This window comes from Frieseomelitta varia, unplaced genomic scaffold (assembly GCF_011392965.1).
Source record: "Frieseomelitta varia isolate USP_RPSP 00005682 unplaced genomic scaffold, Fvar_1.2 scaffold_778, whole genome shotgun sequence".
NCBI lineage: Eukaryota > Metazoa > Arthropoda > Insecta > Hymenoptera > Apidae > Frieseomelitta > Frieseomelitta varia.
Window position 1 is genome coordinate 212839 of NW_025110565.1, and position 14407 is coordinate 227245.

At 42.8% G+C, this 14407-nt stretch overlaps 1 protein-coding gene across 3 annotated transcripts; it reads left to right on the forward strand.

Annotated features, from left to right (window-relative positions):
• Window positions 1-14: 14 nt before the first annotated feature.
• Window positions 15-10957, forward strand: LOC122535824 (probable ATP-dependent RNA helicase DDX31). Of its 3 annotated transcripts, XM_043667656.1 has the most exons (9): window positions 19-240; window positions 303-1151; window positions 1232-1498; window positions 1568-1788; window positions 1877-2531; window positions 2611-2841; window positions 5085-5427; window positions 8156-8357; window positions 10495-10957. In XM_043667656.1, the coding sequence occupies exons 1-9, from the start codon at window positions 181-183 to the stop codon at window positions 10631-10633; spliced, it is 2967 nt and encodes a 988-aa protein (XP_043523591.1). In that variant the 5' UTR covers window positions 19-180; the 3' UTR covers window positions 10634-10957. The 3 variants fall into 3 exon arrangements, with proteins under 3 accessions (XP_043523594.1, XP_043523592.1, XP_043523591.1); XM_043667657.1 differs by lacking the exon at window positions 8156-8357 and having other exon boundaries at window positions 18-240; XM_043667659.1 differs by lacking the exons at window positions 5085-5427; window positions 8156-8357; window positions 10495-10957 and adding an exon at window positions 3337-3569 and having other exon boundaries at window positions 15-240.
• The last annotated feature ends 3450 nt before the right edge of the window (window positions 10958-14407 follow it).

A 14407-nucleotide genomic window follows, 5' to 3' on the forward strand; every position in this document is an offset into this window, starting at 1 on the left:
GACACCAGTCGCGCGCCACAATCTGCGCATGTCTAGTATCTGAATTAGCTGAAGGCGAATGTGTATCTGACACGTGCTATTAGGTTATGTTCACGTTTCTCAATATTGTATTTCGTTTCTCGTTAATTTCGAACGTGTGTAGTGCCGTATTTTGAAGTGAACATTAGAAAAATAAAAAAAATGACTGTAAAAGACATGGATATTTCCTTGAATATTTCTACAGGACCAGTTGCCAAAGAGGTAAGCGAGAGGTTACAAAATGTGTTGAACTGTATTCTCATGGAATTGTATTTTTTAATTAGAAAATAGAAACAGAAGATGATTTTATTCTTAATTTAATGAGACAAAAGAAAAATAAGGTAACTAAAAAAAGTAAAATAGCAAGTAATGAATTAAAACATGACTCTGTTAAGGAAAGTGATACCACTAAAAAAAGAATTAAACAAAAATCTTTAGGAGCGATTGTTACACAGAGATTAAGAGGAACTAATCAAAATCAATCTTCTATTGTACAAAATAAATTAAAGTCTAAGTCACAAGTAAATTTTAAACACACACAATCGCAGCGGAAAATATCTAAAGAACCTATAAAAGCGCAAAAGAGTGATACAGAAACAAATAACTCTTTATCTAACAAAAGTAATGAAGTTTCTGACGTTCCTAATATTTCATTTACTAAAGTTACAAGAGAGAATTTTGGCAAAACTTTATTAGCAAGAAAAAGAAAAATCACTGATACAAATTCTAAACAAACATTGTCTAGTATATTTTCAAAACAATCAGAATCTGAAACTAAACAGTTTAGTTTGTTGGATTCTTTAAAACAAAAAGAAGTAGAAAAAGATGATGTGCCAGAAAAGAAAGCTAGAAAGGAATTCAAGGAAGAATCTGCAGAATCTTCCAGTTTGCCTGAAAAGATAGGTTTTAATAAGAAGAAAAAGAAAAAACAATTAGATAAATCAAAAACTGATATTAATAGTACAGAAGAAAATAAAAATACAAATATTTCTCATAAATCTGTTGGGAAAATATCTTCCTTATTTGGACATAATCCAGAAATACCAAACATTGGACAGAGATTAGTAAAACCGATAAATGAGCCAGTCTTTACAGGCACGACCTTTGATGATCTTAAAATACATCCTTTTACGGTTAGTATCATACACATCTGATGTATCATGACATATCCAATATAATAATATGTTTTACTAATTATAAAACATTTTATCAGATATCTAATTTAGAGAAAAATATACATATAAATAAAATGACTATAGTACAACAAAAAGCAATTCCCCAGATATTTTTAGGAAAAGATGTTTTAATTAGATCACAAACTGGTTCTGGAAAAACACTAGCATATGCTTTGCCTATAGTTGAATGTTTACATAAAATTAGACCAAAATTAAATAGAAATAGTGGTTTGAAAGCCCTTATAGTTGTTCCAACTAGGGAACTAGCATTACAAACGTATGAGTGTTTTTTAAAATTAACAAAAGTAAGTACTACATCAATAATTATTCAATGATCGCGTGAATACATTCCATTTATTTTTACACGATTTTAGCCATTTACGTGGATTGTACCAGGATATTTGGCAGGAGGTGAAAAAAGGAAAGCAGAAAAAGCTAGGTTAAGAAAAGGTTGCAATGTTTTAGTTGGTACACCAGGTAGACTGTTAGACCATATAAAATGGACGGCAGCTTTAAAGTTAAGCGACGTTAAATATTTCGTTTTAGACGAAGCTGATAGAATGTTTGACATGGGATATGAAAAAGATATATCTGGGTATGTTTTCTCAATTGAAGATATATAAAAAGAATTTACTAAAACAAAAAAGAAAATTCTTTTATAATATGATATAATATAATTTCAGTATAGTAAGTGCTTTGAAAGTGTCACTTCCAAGTCAAAATACTGACTATGATGCCATAAAAATATTGCGTCAAAATATAAAGAAAGTTTTCACCGATGCAGATCTTGAGCATCTGGAAAATAGTGGTGATTTTAAAAAATCTCAAAATGATAGCCACAAAGATTTAATCGTTAAATCAAATAGGAGCACAGATTTAAAATCTGAGGATGACGATGTTGAAGATAATGTTGAACGAAAACAAGTGTATCATTCTAGCAGTGATGACGACTCCGATCGAGGCGAGCCTTATATTAAGTCAAAAAGATCAGATAAACAGAAAGTTTGCTCAGACTTTGCAACAAAGAAAGACTCTGATCAGCAAAAAGATGACACGCAATACAAAGAAAATGATAATAGTAGCGGAGATGAATCGAGAAGGCAGACAATTTTACTGTCCGCGACGTTGACACAAGCGGTAGAAAAATTAGCAGGTCTTGCTATGAATCATCCTGTTTTCATCGATGCTGCAAAAGAAAATTTGGAAACAACTGGTGGTGACGTAAGCGATATCAACGAGGATCTAGTAGTCCCACAAAGCGTGAATCAAAGTTATGTCGTCACGCCTCCAAAACTGAGAATGGTGACTTTAAGTGCTTATATCGCCGGAAAGTGCCAGGTAAATTTGTCACATCAGACTATTTATTTTTTCTTCATATTTAAAATTTCATATATTGTGTGAAATTTCATATGAATAGAGCCATGGTCAACACAAAATATTAATATTTATGGCCACTCAAGATATGGTTGATTATCATACGGAGATCTTATCATCTATATTAACTAAACCCATTGACCAAGATGACGATGATTCTGATCCTTTAGTCGACGTAGAATTCTTTAAATTGCACGGTAATATGATCCAGAAAGAACGAACCGAGGTCTTCAAAACTTTCAGACAGGCGACGAGTGGAGTTCTACTCTGTACGGTGAGTAGTACTTTGTATATAATATCTAATACTTAGATATTTTCAATTGTTTCGCGAAAGCTTACGCATAGTAGAATAGTAGAAAAGATTCACGTGATGATATTATGAAAACAACGAAACTGTTTTGCGAGAATAAAAATTGTTATAAAACAGTGTCAAATAAGAAGCAAAGGAGTGAAGAAGGAAAGAGCAGAAGAAAAGCTAGGGATACGGGCGGCATTCCCCGAGCAGTAAATTACCCCGTGGCTTATTCTTTCAGGACGAAATTTAATATCTCCGGACCCACGCTGTGTCCGGAGGTTAAAAATTATGCGCGCACATGAAGCCTTCGTAACGAGTATAATTATGATTGTTTGCCTGTTATATGCCAGCCAGTTCTTTAATTGTTTTCTACATTTAAATGGCGAATACTCGCATTAATAACACTTATCGTGACGGAGAGATTTCATTGGGGAAACCGTCAGTCCTGATAGTCACGATAATTTCTAATTTTAGAATGCAAGCTACGTGCTATTTCGACGCAACGCGGCGATTTATGACCGACAGACAACTTTCTTTCGTTTACTAATTGCCAACGAATCAAATTAATCGTGTATCGATATAGTGTGGATCAACTTTCTGTTATATCGTGATTCCATGACAATTTCTCAATCATTATAATTAGCGGCGAAAGTTATGGATCTTGACGTCCGATAAATATCATTAAAAATGCAGTAGTAATAATTAAATTCATTATCGTTTACTTTGCAATCCTCTTCCTCGTCGGTTAACATGAATTTAAAACGCCACTTAACTGAAGAAAAAGGAAGAGACCATCAAAGTCCGGCGGAAGGTACGAATTTTAAAATTCATGATCCACGACACGCAACAGTGTTACACATTGCTCATAGCTGGGATTAATTTCTTTTAATCAGGCGATTGCATCGTTGATTCAACACGTGTTTCACGGCAACTTGTCACAGCTTGTCATTATTCTTCCTGCCTTCTTTATTAAAATCTACATAAACCGCTTAATTGTTATTAAGATTATCGAATTACCGATATGAATCTTTCGTTTTTTGTCAAAATTTTTGACTCTTTACCTTTGAAAGGTATACAAAACGTTGATCCCAGAGAGCAACGAACAACGATGGCAACCGCCGCCTACATTTTACAGCGTCACTTGAACGGAGATTCTATGGCAGCATTATTAATTTCCACGTTGAAAACTCACGAGAGCCCCCGCGGATGGAATGTTCCGCGGCTCTCAGCGGTGGTGAATCCGGATCCAAGAGGTGATCTATGGTCCGAGTGAGATGTTTTGAGCGGACGATCCGTTCTCGATCCTCCGAGCCACGATCGCGGCCTCTCTCCTAAACGATCGTTTGTCTTAATCGCTGCCATCGATCGCTCCTCGTCCCTGTTTTCGTTACATTATATCGCGCCGGTGGCAGCCGCGCTGTGCTTGTTTCGTCGAAAGATACGTGGGCGTCTCCGGCCGATTTCATTTTATCAGACCATCTCTCGGTCGAGTTCTAATCGAACTTGTTTACCGCCGATCAATTATCGGGATCTCGAAGTATTTCCTTCTCAAGGAAATAGTCCGTCATTTCACATTTCACATTTACGTGAAGCATTTGTCGATGGAAAGTAGCGCCGTAATTAGCGCGGAGAAACGGATGAAACAAAAGTCAACGACGATGAAATATCGTTCGCCGGGACGGTATTTTATTTCCATAGGGCAAACTTCTTTCTCGTTTTCCTTCACCCCGGCGCCTGCGGGCCGTTCCGTTGTAGGATCGCGTCGAATTAATTCGATAAAAAGATATAAAAAGGAGGAAGACAGACACATCCGTATCGTGCCGCGAAAGAATTTTCGGGGCCGCGACGCCCCCCCACTGGTGGTCCGGGATTAGTCTCCAGGGTCGTCAAGCAGAAACTCGATGTGCTCCGTTCGGTGAATCATTGGTTAACTGAACGCAAGGAAATCAGGGCCGTGCTCAAACGTTCGCCGTTGGGGTTCCACAGCGGGCGCTCGCTGCCAGCCGCGCGCATTCACCTTCTCGTACAAAACGAGAAATCGACACGGTTTGTAAGACATTTGTACCTCGCAGATCGCACGCTCTTTCTTCTTGCCCCTTGGATCATCAAAGAACAAGATGTTTGAATCGCTAACCGCAGCACCGCTGCTTTTCTCTCTCCAACTTTTCCTCAAGTACTATCACTTCCATGTCACGTGTACACGTTTGATTCTGCTTATTTAGGATGTTGCAGCCCGTGGATTGGACCTGCCAAAAGTGGACTGCGTGATTCAATACACAGGACCAACGTCTGCCAGGGATTACGTGCATCGAATCGGTAGAACCGCGCGAGCTGGTTCTTCCGGTTCGGCGACTATCTTTTTAACCCCGCCAGAGATCGAATTCGTCCGGATGCTCGAGTCTAGGCGTATCAGAATCAGACAAGAGAACATGGACGATATTTTGGACAAACTGTTGACTCCCTTGTCGAAACATTCCTCTGTTCATAACGCCGCGATTGCGCTTCAGAATGAGTTCGAAACCATGGTGCTCGAGGACACGAAGCTCCGAGAAAAAGCGTGCAAAGGTAAATCACGTTTTTAAATACGATAAACAGAGAGAAAGAGAGAGCGAGAGAGTGATGGATGCATGCAACGAACGTTTAACAAAGCCGAATCGACTTTACGATTTTACGCTTAACGCGATTTTGACCTCCCGTCACGACGAGACACAAAGTACTCATGAAATTCAACGAAGGATGAGGGAGCACGCACTTGGTTCGATTCAGTTGGATCGGAACGAAAGCGAGCCGACTTCAGGGTACAGTAAGCCAATTCCAGCGGGCACCCTACTCGCATATAAAGTAACCCTCACACGACCGCGTTACCGAGCCTCTGTCTCGGTTTTCGCCCGCCACTTCGATATTTACATACTCTCTCGATGAGGAGCGATGATCTTGTTTGCCGTGCCATGGTTCCCCTATTAGAGTCGTTAAGCCGACGAATTTATTTGCTGCAAATAATAAATCCATTAGAACGCGACGATTCGTGCTTCATTCAGAGGGCGAAGTGTAATATTTATCCTTGTGCTCTCGAATATTCTCGATCCTGTTACAAAGTACTGTCTGCGGTGTCAGGAGAGACACAGTCGAGTATAGTCTCAGTGGGTGTTCGAGGGTGATCGATTCCAAAACGAAAAATAAAGGCCATAAATCTTTCTAAGAGGTTTTTGAATTTCGTAGTTGTATCACGTCAAGCGTGGCTTTACACGAAGGTTAGCCACGGTTTTTGAGCGCTTAGCCGCCTCCAGATTTGAGTGACGGTACACAGTTAACCACTTGACCGTGCCTCTACGTGCCCCGAGTGATTGATAGATTAATTGTCGTTGATAATTCCACGCTGCACTTTCCACGAGGTTTCGTTGGTACAAAGAAGCAGAGAACAGACCGTCGAACCACGAAATGAACGCCAATTTAAACTGGCTCGTAGTTTTCAACTGAAATCTTGATTCTGTTTTTGGAACATCTTTTGGAAAATCATAACGATATCCGAGAGGAAAAAAAACTATCGAGCATTTCATGGCGATGTCTTCCGTTTCTTTCTAATCCCAGAAATTAATTCGTGATCGATGTAGGGTCATGACAGAGTGCGTAGAAGTGGAAATCTTGCTAATTCGTAACATTATCACCCCAATAGAGCCGAACAGCCCTCAATAGTGAATACAACTCCATAGAACAACCCCCTGGTCTTCGACTACTACCACCAACCAAAGAGATTCATCCACTTTAGCTCGCATATATGTGTGTGTCGTCTTTTATACCAGTTCTTAGCCATAGCCTTTTCGATGTAACTTCGACAAATGTCTTGAACAGTTCACAATTTCTGTTGAGTCCTATGAAAATTTGTAGTTCTATCTGTATACATTGTAACATTTCTTACGTTGTGTTATAAATTTAACATCAATAGAATTATGTATGTGAAATGTCTTTTCAGAGTAAACGTGTGTTTAACTTTTCGAAATAAGAAAATCCTAATGTTTTTGTCTTCGATATATTTTTTTCTTTCTTTCGTTTCGTTTCAACGAAACTCATTCTATCGAAAGGAAGTGGATAAACACACAAGTTAGTGAGTTAGATCGAATCTAGTGTAGGCCACTTGCACGCCTTTCGCATGGGGGTGGCCGACACAATCCAACCACTGAATGTGGCTTCCGCCAAAACCACTTACGCTTTGTGGCGAGAGACTCTTAACAATGCGATACAGGATACAAATACAATAAGACGCAGTTACATCACTTAGGAACAATGCCGCCCCACGCGACCCACTCTTGCAACCTCCTACCCGCGTTTTCTCTGCCTTCTCGGCTAGATACCACCCCCGCGGGTGATTTATGCGCTAAATGGAGAAAAACATTTCTCCCTTTTCAACGTCGACACCGGGCCACGAGAGAAAGATCTTTGCAAGTTTCTTATGTGCGGAAGCGTCGAGTCGGGGGTAGAAGCCAGACGGAAATCAAGCCGGAAAATGTCAAGGCATAAGGTCTACGAGGTGAATTATCGGAATTAAAGACACTTAGGTTCTCCCGATAGAACTAGTCCGTTGAAACACGACAACGTTTTCGCACTTTTCTTTTTTCCTTTTTCACGTGAACGTACTTGTCAATCTTCATTTGGCAATATCTATTCGAATTACAAAAAAGAAAAAAAAAGAAAAAAAATTGACACACGCTTAAAAAGCTTCTCAGATATTCTTGAACATCAATAATCGTAGCTTTCAACTCGGATGGAGGGAGAGCGAGGGAGAGAAGCTTGAGCATCTCGATCCGTCAAAAGAGCAGAGACAGAGAAGCACTTCACGGTAGATTTTTCGCACGGAGTGACAGTAACACTGGCACATGTCAAGTTCTCTCAGGATCGGTGAACCCCCGAGTTTCTCACCCGGCCGCGGAAGCTGGAGAAGTTAAGAGGGAATAAGGGGGATGACTATTAGCCACAGCACTTGACTCGACCCCCGTTAATGCCTCTTAATAGCTCACCGTGGGCCACACACCCCATAGAATCGCGTACGCTGGCCCTGCCCCCCAATGGAAGCTCGATTAATAAGGGCGCGCTGCACGCGGACAGTGATTAACATTCGAGTTACAGCGCACGTGGCCTCATTTACACGTGGGCGGGAACCGCGTATGCACTTCTTAAAGCTGCTAGCGACAGCACTCGAGATTCAATTCGCACCGTTTGTCAAACATTTATTACAGCTTACATTCTGCTGGCCGATTAGTTACGATCAAACGTGTAACCGGACCTCGATGTGTTTCAGCATACACCTCGTGGATACGTTTCTACTCTAGCTACCCGCGCGACATGCGGGAGATTTTCAATCGGAGAACCGTCCATTTGGGCCACTACGCGAAGAGCTTCGCGCTGAGGGAAACTCCGCAGCGGATCGGCTCAATCGGAAAGAAACTCCACGAGAAGGACAACTCGAAGCAACGGCATAACAACCGGCTCACGAATGAAAAGTAAGTATTCAATTTTATTTCGCGATTTTTTCCCCTATTGTTACGTGATCGAGCGTATTCTTGCTTTGATCGCAAAGAGAAACAGACCGTTGGTCGGCGCACGGTTGAGGTAGACAATCACGGAGGAGACGAACGAGAGCCCGCAGTATTAATGACGGATTCATGCGTGGCTTAGCGTGTTAACTGCGGTGCACCCTGATCTCTCCCTCTCTTTCCCTCTCGCGGCGAGCATAACTAACAAACGCAACCACGTGTGTTAACAGATAGTGCACGCAAACGTAGCGTGAGGACAGCTCGTGGTTCCTAGAGAGGTTAGATACGTCAAAACTGTCGCTTTGTGTCATTCGTCATGTACGACGAACGGGCGGACATGGTGTACGGTGGCTGGCAACCATAAGCCATACGGCTCTCGTCGTGCTCATCCTCGTTGTTCACCATCTCCCTCGGTTCCCCTTCGTTTCTCTCTGTCTGACGTCGCTCGGCTCTCGTTCTCTCTAAACGCGTCTCCGTCTATCTCTGCCCGGTATGCATTTCACATGGCATTCGGCTGGCTTCTGCCCTTCTCCAGGCTTCTCCCATTCTCTCTCTGACTCTCGATTCACTGTCTCTTACTCTATCTCTCCATTGTTCATAATTATACAATACGGCTATTAAACAGACTGATGCGACCGCTACTTCCGGCCCTGGCTGCGCCATTTACGGAAACCACGGGACGAGCACGAGCCTCCCTTTGCTTTCTGCTTCTCTTGTTCCTCCCCTCCCCCTCCTCACTCTCTCTTGCTCCCTATCTCTCTCTTTATGAAGAACTTTCTCACCCGCAACGTCACTCTGATTTTCTGTCCATTGCACGCTATCTTTTTGTGTCTATCTGTTTGTGTTACCTCTGTCGGTCCTCTCGTCTCGTCGAGATCTCTATTTTTTTTTTTTTTTTTCGGCGCTAGCAGCATTTGGTTGACTGTATAACGCGTGCTTGGAGTAGCTTTTGTTGGAGTAGCCGGTCTTTGTTTCATTTCAGGCTACGTGGTATTTTCCTTAAAAGTTTCTTTTACTTTCCCTTACTTATTTGGCTGTTTTATCTCGCAGTCTTAATTAAGGAATTCACGTAGCGTCGAGTTATTACTCATGCGCTCCAGAAGGTTTTGTCTATCAAGACGCACGTCGATATTTCGTTGGTGACACGCACCACGCTGCGCCGCTTTCTTTGGAGCAGGCATTAAGCACTAACTTGTTTAATGTGATTTGAATGGGCGTGCTTTCGATGCACACAACGGGTAACCGGCGGGTGCCCTCCACCCGTAGAGAGAGAACAAGTTCGTTTTAATGGGTGAAAGGCGGGCACCGAGCTGACGGTCCAATGGATCGAGAGACCTATGGTGTACGCCTCTGTGGGTGCGATTACGCCTGCTTCTGTGTGCGTTTTTATACGTACATATATATTTTCCGGCTCGTGAACGGGTGTATGTGTCACCATGTGTGCCCGCGAACGCGTCTAAATAGTGACGTATAAAGCTCGAGTATTGCAAGCTTCAACTTTAAGACTTGGCTCTCGAAATCTTAATAGTTAATTCCGTGAAAAATATATCATCTTATCATCGATACGTGAGTCTGTGATATTGTTTATAATCATCGTACAGTTGTCGAGAGCTCGAGTCTCCGAATTCGAAGGGAGAACTTTGAGAACGCGTTGACGTTCACCGATTGTCTCAACGCTTTTAGAGAAGTCGACCGAATGGAACGGATCCGTTGTTTTTGGCAAAAGTTTTGCAGATTTTTGCGAGTCGAAATCGCCGCGTCGGATGCTTCTGTACGAAAGAATAGTTCTGTTTTTCTTTCCGACTTCGATCGTTCTTTCGGCCGTGCGGCGTTAGCCGCCGCCGAAGATTAGGCGAATAAAACGGATCGACCGAGAAAAACAGTAGTGACGAACGTGAAATTCGGCACGGCAGTTGGCCGAAATTCTCTGGCACGCCATCGGACCGTAGGGGAGGGTGTATTGCCGGTGTTTTAATGCGAGTCCGCTTTTTTGTCGATTTTCGATTACCTCGCTCTGTCCTCGCCACATGTCGTTTACGTCGAATTACCGAAAATTGCGGGTTAGCCCTAATGCGACGATTAAGGAGCGTTTCTGCGTTTTCAGGCCCGACGGGGAGCCGGTGAAGAAGCAGAAGCGTCAAGGTGACGAACCGAAGATGGGGTTGCTGAAGAGAGTCAGAATGCTTAACACCTCCGAGTACGACAGCGGCCTCGAGCCCGCGAGGAAGCCAAAGAAGTTCTGAGCCTTGCATTATCGCCTCAACTACTAGAAAACAAAATGCGATTTCGTTACCGTGATTCCCACCTCTCGTGTAAATAGCTCTCTCCCTTCTTAAGCGTACGGTTAACCAGGAAATCAGGTTACTCGCATTTTGACGAGATTTTATTCAAACTGTTTACTTACTCCATTATACCACGCAATGTACATATATGTGTATTATGTATCTATATCGTTTCGTAGATCGATTTTATTCTTTTTTTTTTTTTTTAAATAACGTATAGTCTTAAATAACGTACGCTACAAAAATACGAAATGTTGACGAAATAAACTCAGCCTGTTCGTAAAACTCGCGCATTACGTTCCTCAGCTACAACCCAAATGAAGTAATTAAATAATTTCAGCGAAATTCCTCGCTCCTTGCACAGTTCGTATCGTGCTCTCGCTGAGCATACTAAACAGTGCACTAAATTGCGCTACGCGCGGATGTGTGGAGTTTTTTTTGGTCGTAAATATGGGAGGACGAGACGTAAGTATGTCGGTACGCAGAGACGAGCGCAGAATAAAAGGGGGAGACAGAAGCAGAAGAGGAAAGGGAAGGAATAAGGGCGGAGGGATATGATTAATACGGCAGCATTATTTTCAGATTTTTTGCAGCACGATCCGCGAGCGCAAATTGCTTGCAAATAAAGGCGGCGTCGACTATCGCCGCTGGTAGGACAGCGAGGAAGCGGAGGGGAACAACGTTGAAGGAGAGGAGAGAGGTGGAGGCCGAGAGAGCTCAGCCGGACTTAATTTAATTTAATTATGCCTTCTTTCTTCGCTACCAACGCGCCGGAAGATAGATGGCAAGCTCGGAATCGCCTGAATTGCCTCTCCTGCCGACATCGTTCGGAATTACGATTTTCCCTGATAGATTTCGACTTTCCATTAATCGGCCAACCTGCCCGATTAATCGTCGCGACGGCGACATTCGCGAATTTTTCACTCCAACGTCCGACTCCGGCGTTCGCGGCTTCACGATCGCCGATTTCCAGCCGGCGTCGTGAAATAGAAATTGTACTCGGTCCTCGCGTACAAAGTTCGTTTATCGATTTGCCCCGTGACGAGAAATAATCGCCGAACGCGTGCACGATTCTGTCTGATATGCGACGTGGCCGCATATTTTCGAAAAAAATCAGCCAGATGGTACCGTGAGCCGATACATCGAACGTCCTCGAACCCCGGAGCTGGATTCATTTGCTTTAACGATTGCCCGCGCGCCGAACAACGTGCGTTTTTCATCGTCGGAAGAACAGTAAGCGTCACATGACACGGTGAAATTTAATTAAACGTAATGTCCTCTCTCGGCCTCGTCCCGATGCATTTTCGAAACCCACCCAAGTAGCAATCTGCGAGGGGGCACATTAGACGAGACGGGGCAAAGAGTGCGATATTTATTCGTAATGTGCATCGCAATTCGTCGTGGCTTAGCATCAGTCATAGTCATCGCGAGCGTGCACACGCTCATAATGAACCGTACGATTAGGATATCCCCGTTCGTTCATTCGTCGAATGGGTTTCGTGGACGAAGAAGTAATCGTAGATTGCTTCGAACGAATAAAAAGGAAAGCCCGAAGAAAGGGTGTAATTCTCATTACCGGAGGATATGCGCAGCTTGAGTCCGATTAATATGACAGCAAAGAGAGGCGGGGACGAGACGGGGGGGAGAAAGAAAACCATAAGAAAAAAAGAAACTGGGGAAAAAACGACGAAGAAAAGAGCCGGCTGCACGGGGACCAACTGCGTATCCACCCTCGTGTTTCGTTTTTACGTAGAAAAATGTGTCCGCGACTAATGCGCCACTGAAAAAAACGTAAGTAGATATAAAAGGAACCGATTATTCCGGGCGATTACCGATTTCCGGCCAGTTAACGATTTTTTTTCGAATCGTTTACACCGTAGCCAGCGCCCCGGTTCATTATCACCAGTCATTACGCTCGGTATTTCATTGGTCGCTTTTGAATTACTTTCGAAACATACGCGCCCAATCGCCACTGATTCATCGTCCGCGCGAACGATCGAAATCGACGCGCTCTATTGTGCAACAGAATTGCAAAACACCGTTCACAAAAGAGTCGGCATGAAAAGGCAACGAAGTTTGACTTTTAATTGAAAAGTATCAATCGTTCCGCGTTGCGGATCTACTTTCAAATTATCGTAGCTGTTTCACGGGAAATATCGTACGTACATGTGTATCTCACGCGAGCGCATCATCCACGTGACAAAACCATGTATTTGACGGTGAAAAGTGTTTTGCGATTTCACGCTTTGAAGTAAAGATGATATGTCGTGTGTTGGGACGTGGATTCGACGATTTATCGCAATTCTTCGTTAATAGATAGGTACGTTGTACCGCGAACGATAAAACATATCGAGGCTTTCCATCGACACGACGGTCCGAAGGGAAAAAAAAAGAAAGAAGAGCTGGCACAATAGTGCATCGAGCGAACGATGTTAATAATTCAACCGGTACCGAGATATGTAATTGTCGCTCTAATTATCCCGATAACGGTGCAATTAAGTTTCACGTGTGACGCGATTTATGTCAGCGACGCGGCGCATTCTCTCGCCTCGGCACAATGAAGAGAGAATTCTTTGGTGGCGGGGCAGGAAGACGAGAGAATTATTTCCTCAAGACCGGCAAGTGAAATCCGTTCGAAAATGCGTCAGAATCAAGGCGATTAGCATTTTACAGGCTGCTCATATCCCATAGAAACGTTTTATTGGCCTGTCGTGTGAAGGAGCCATTGCCTCGGCCAATAGTTGCACGTTACCTGCAATAGCTACTCTTCCCTCGTTATTTTCTCGTCTGTACGATATGGATATATCGCGCCGTGTATAACTCGAATCCCCGGGTTAAACTGAGCCGCGATTCGGTTACTCAACGCGTTCTCTATGTGCACACTCTACGTCTCTATTCGGCAGTTTTAGTACGTACACAACTTCGTCGATGCGTTGCGGAAATTCTACACGCTACGTCATTAAACGAGCCATAAGATAATACTAGATGTAGGATAGGAAAGACGATTATATTTTATAGTACATTGTGCTATCTCGATGTGTAAAGCGTAGAAGCAAAATATTTTCTTCGCCTTCGACCGATCGATATTGCAACGAGAATGTGAGAGCCGCGTGACCGAGAAAAGTCGTGTAGGCGAAAAATTGCGAAAAATGTATTACGACGTTGCATTGTACCGTTTCGAACATCGTTATGTTCAATCCGTGGTAGATTTGCCGGTCGATAGGATTTCTCGTGCATTACCGCATTAGTGCACTCCATCGCGATAAGTAACAAGCTGTAAACTGCTTTCCCCGATGTGATGCAGGACTGCGCGATTTTGTTGCCTCGGTACAAACGATAATAGCGCCCGTATACACCGGTTACTTAACGTTCATTATAATTAACACGCTCGATGCCTTAACTTTCCCAGGAGGAAAGCGAGAATAATGTGCGTTTGTAATCGCCGACGCGTACGCATTTAATTTTATCATTTCCTCGAGTCACTAATGACCGAGGAATTTACAAAATTTAACGTACCTTGTAAGCAATTTTAATAGATCCCGACTCCTTTAACCCTTGACAAGTACCGTGGATTCCGTTAGCTTTTTAATTAATACAATTATACCATCGAGCGACGCGACATATTCATACAGACAGAATGATGGAAAAAATAAAAAAAAAAAAAACCACTTGATTCTTCAAGAGGTATTTCGTAAGCGTTAAAATACAAATCGAGAAGAGGCAAAGATTGGGAAG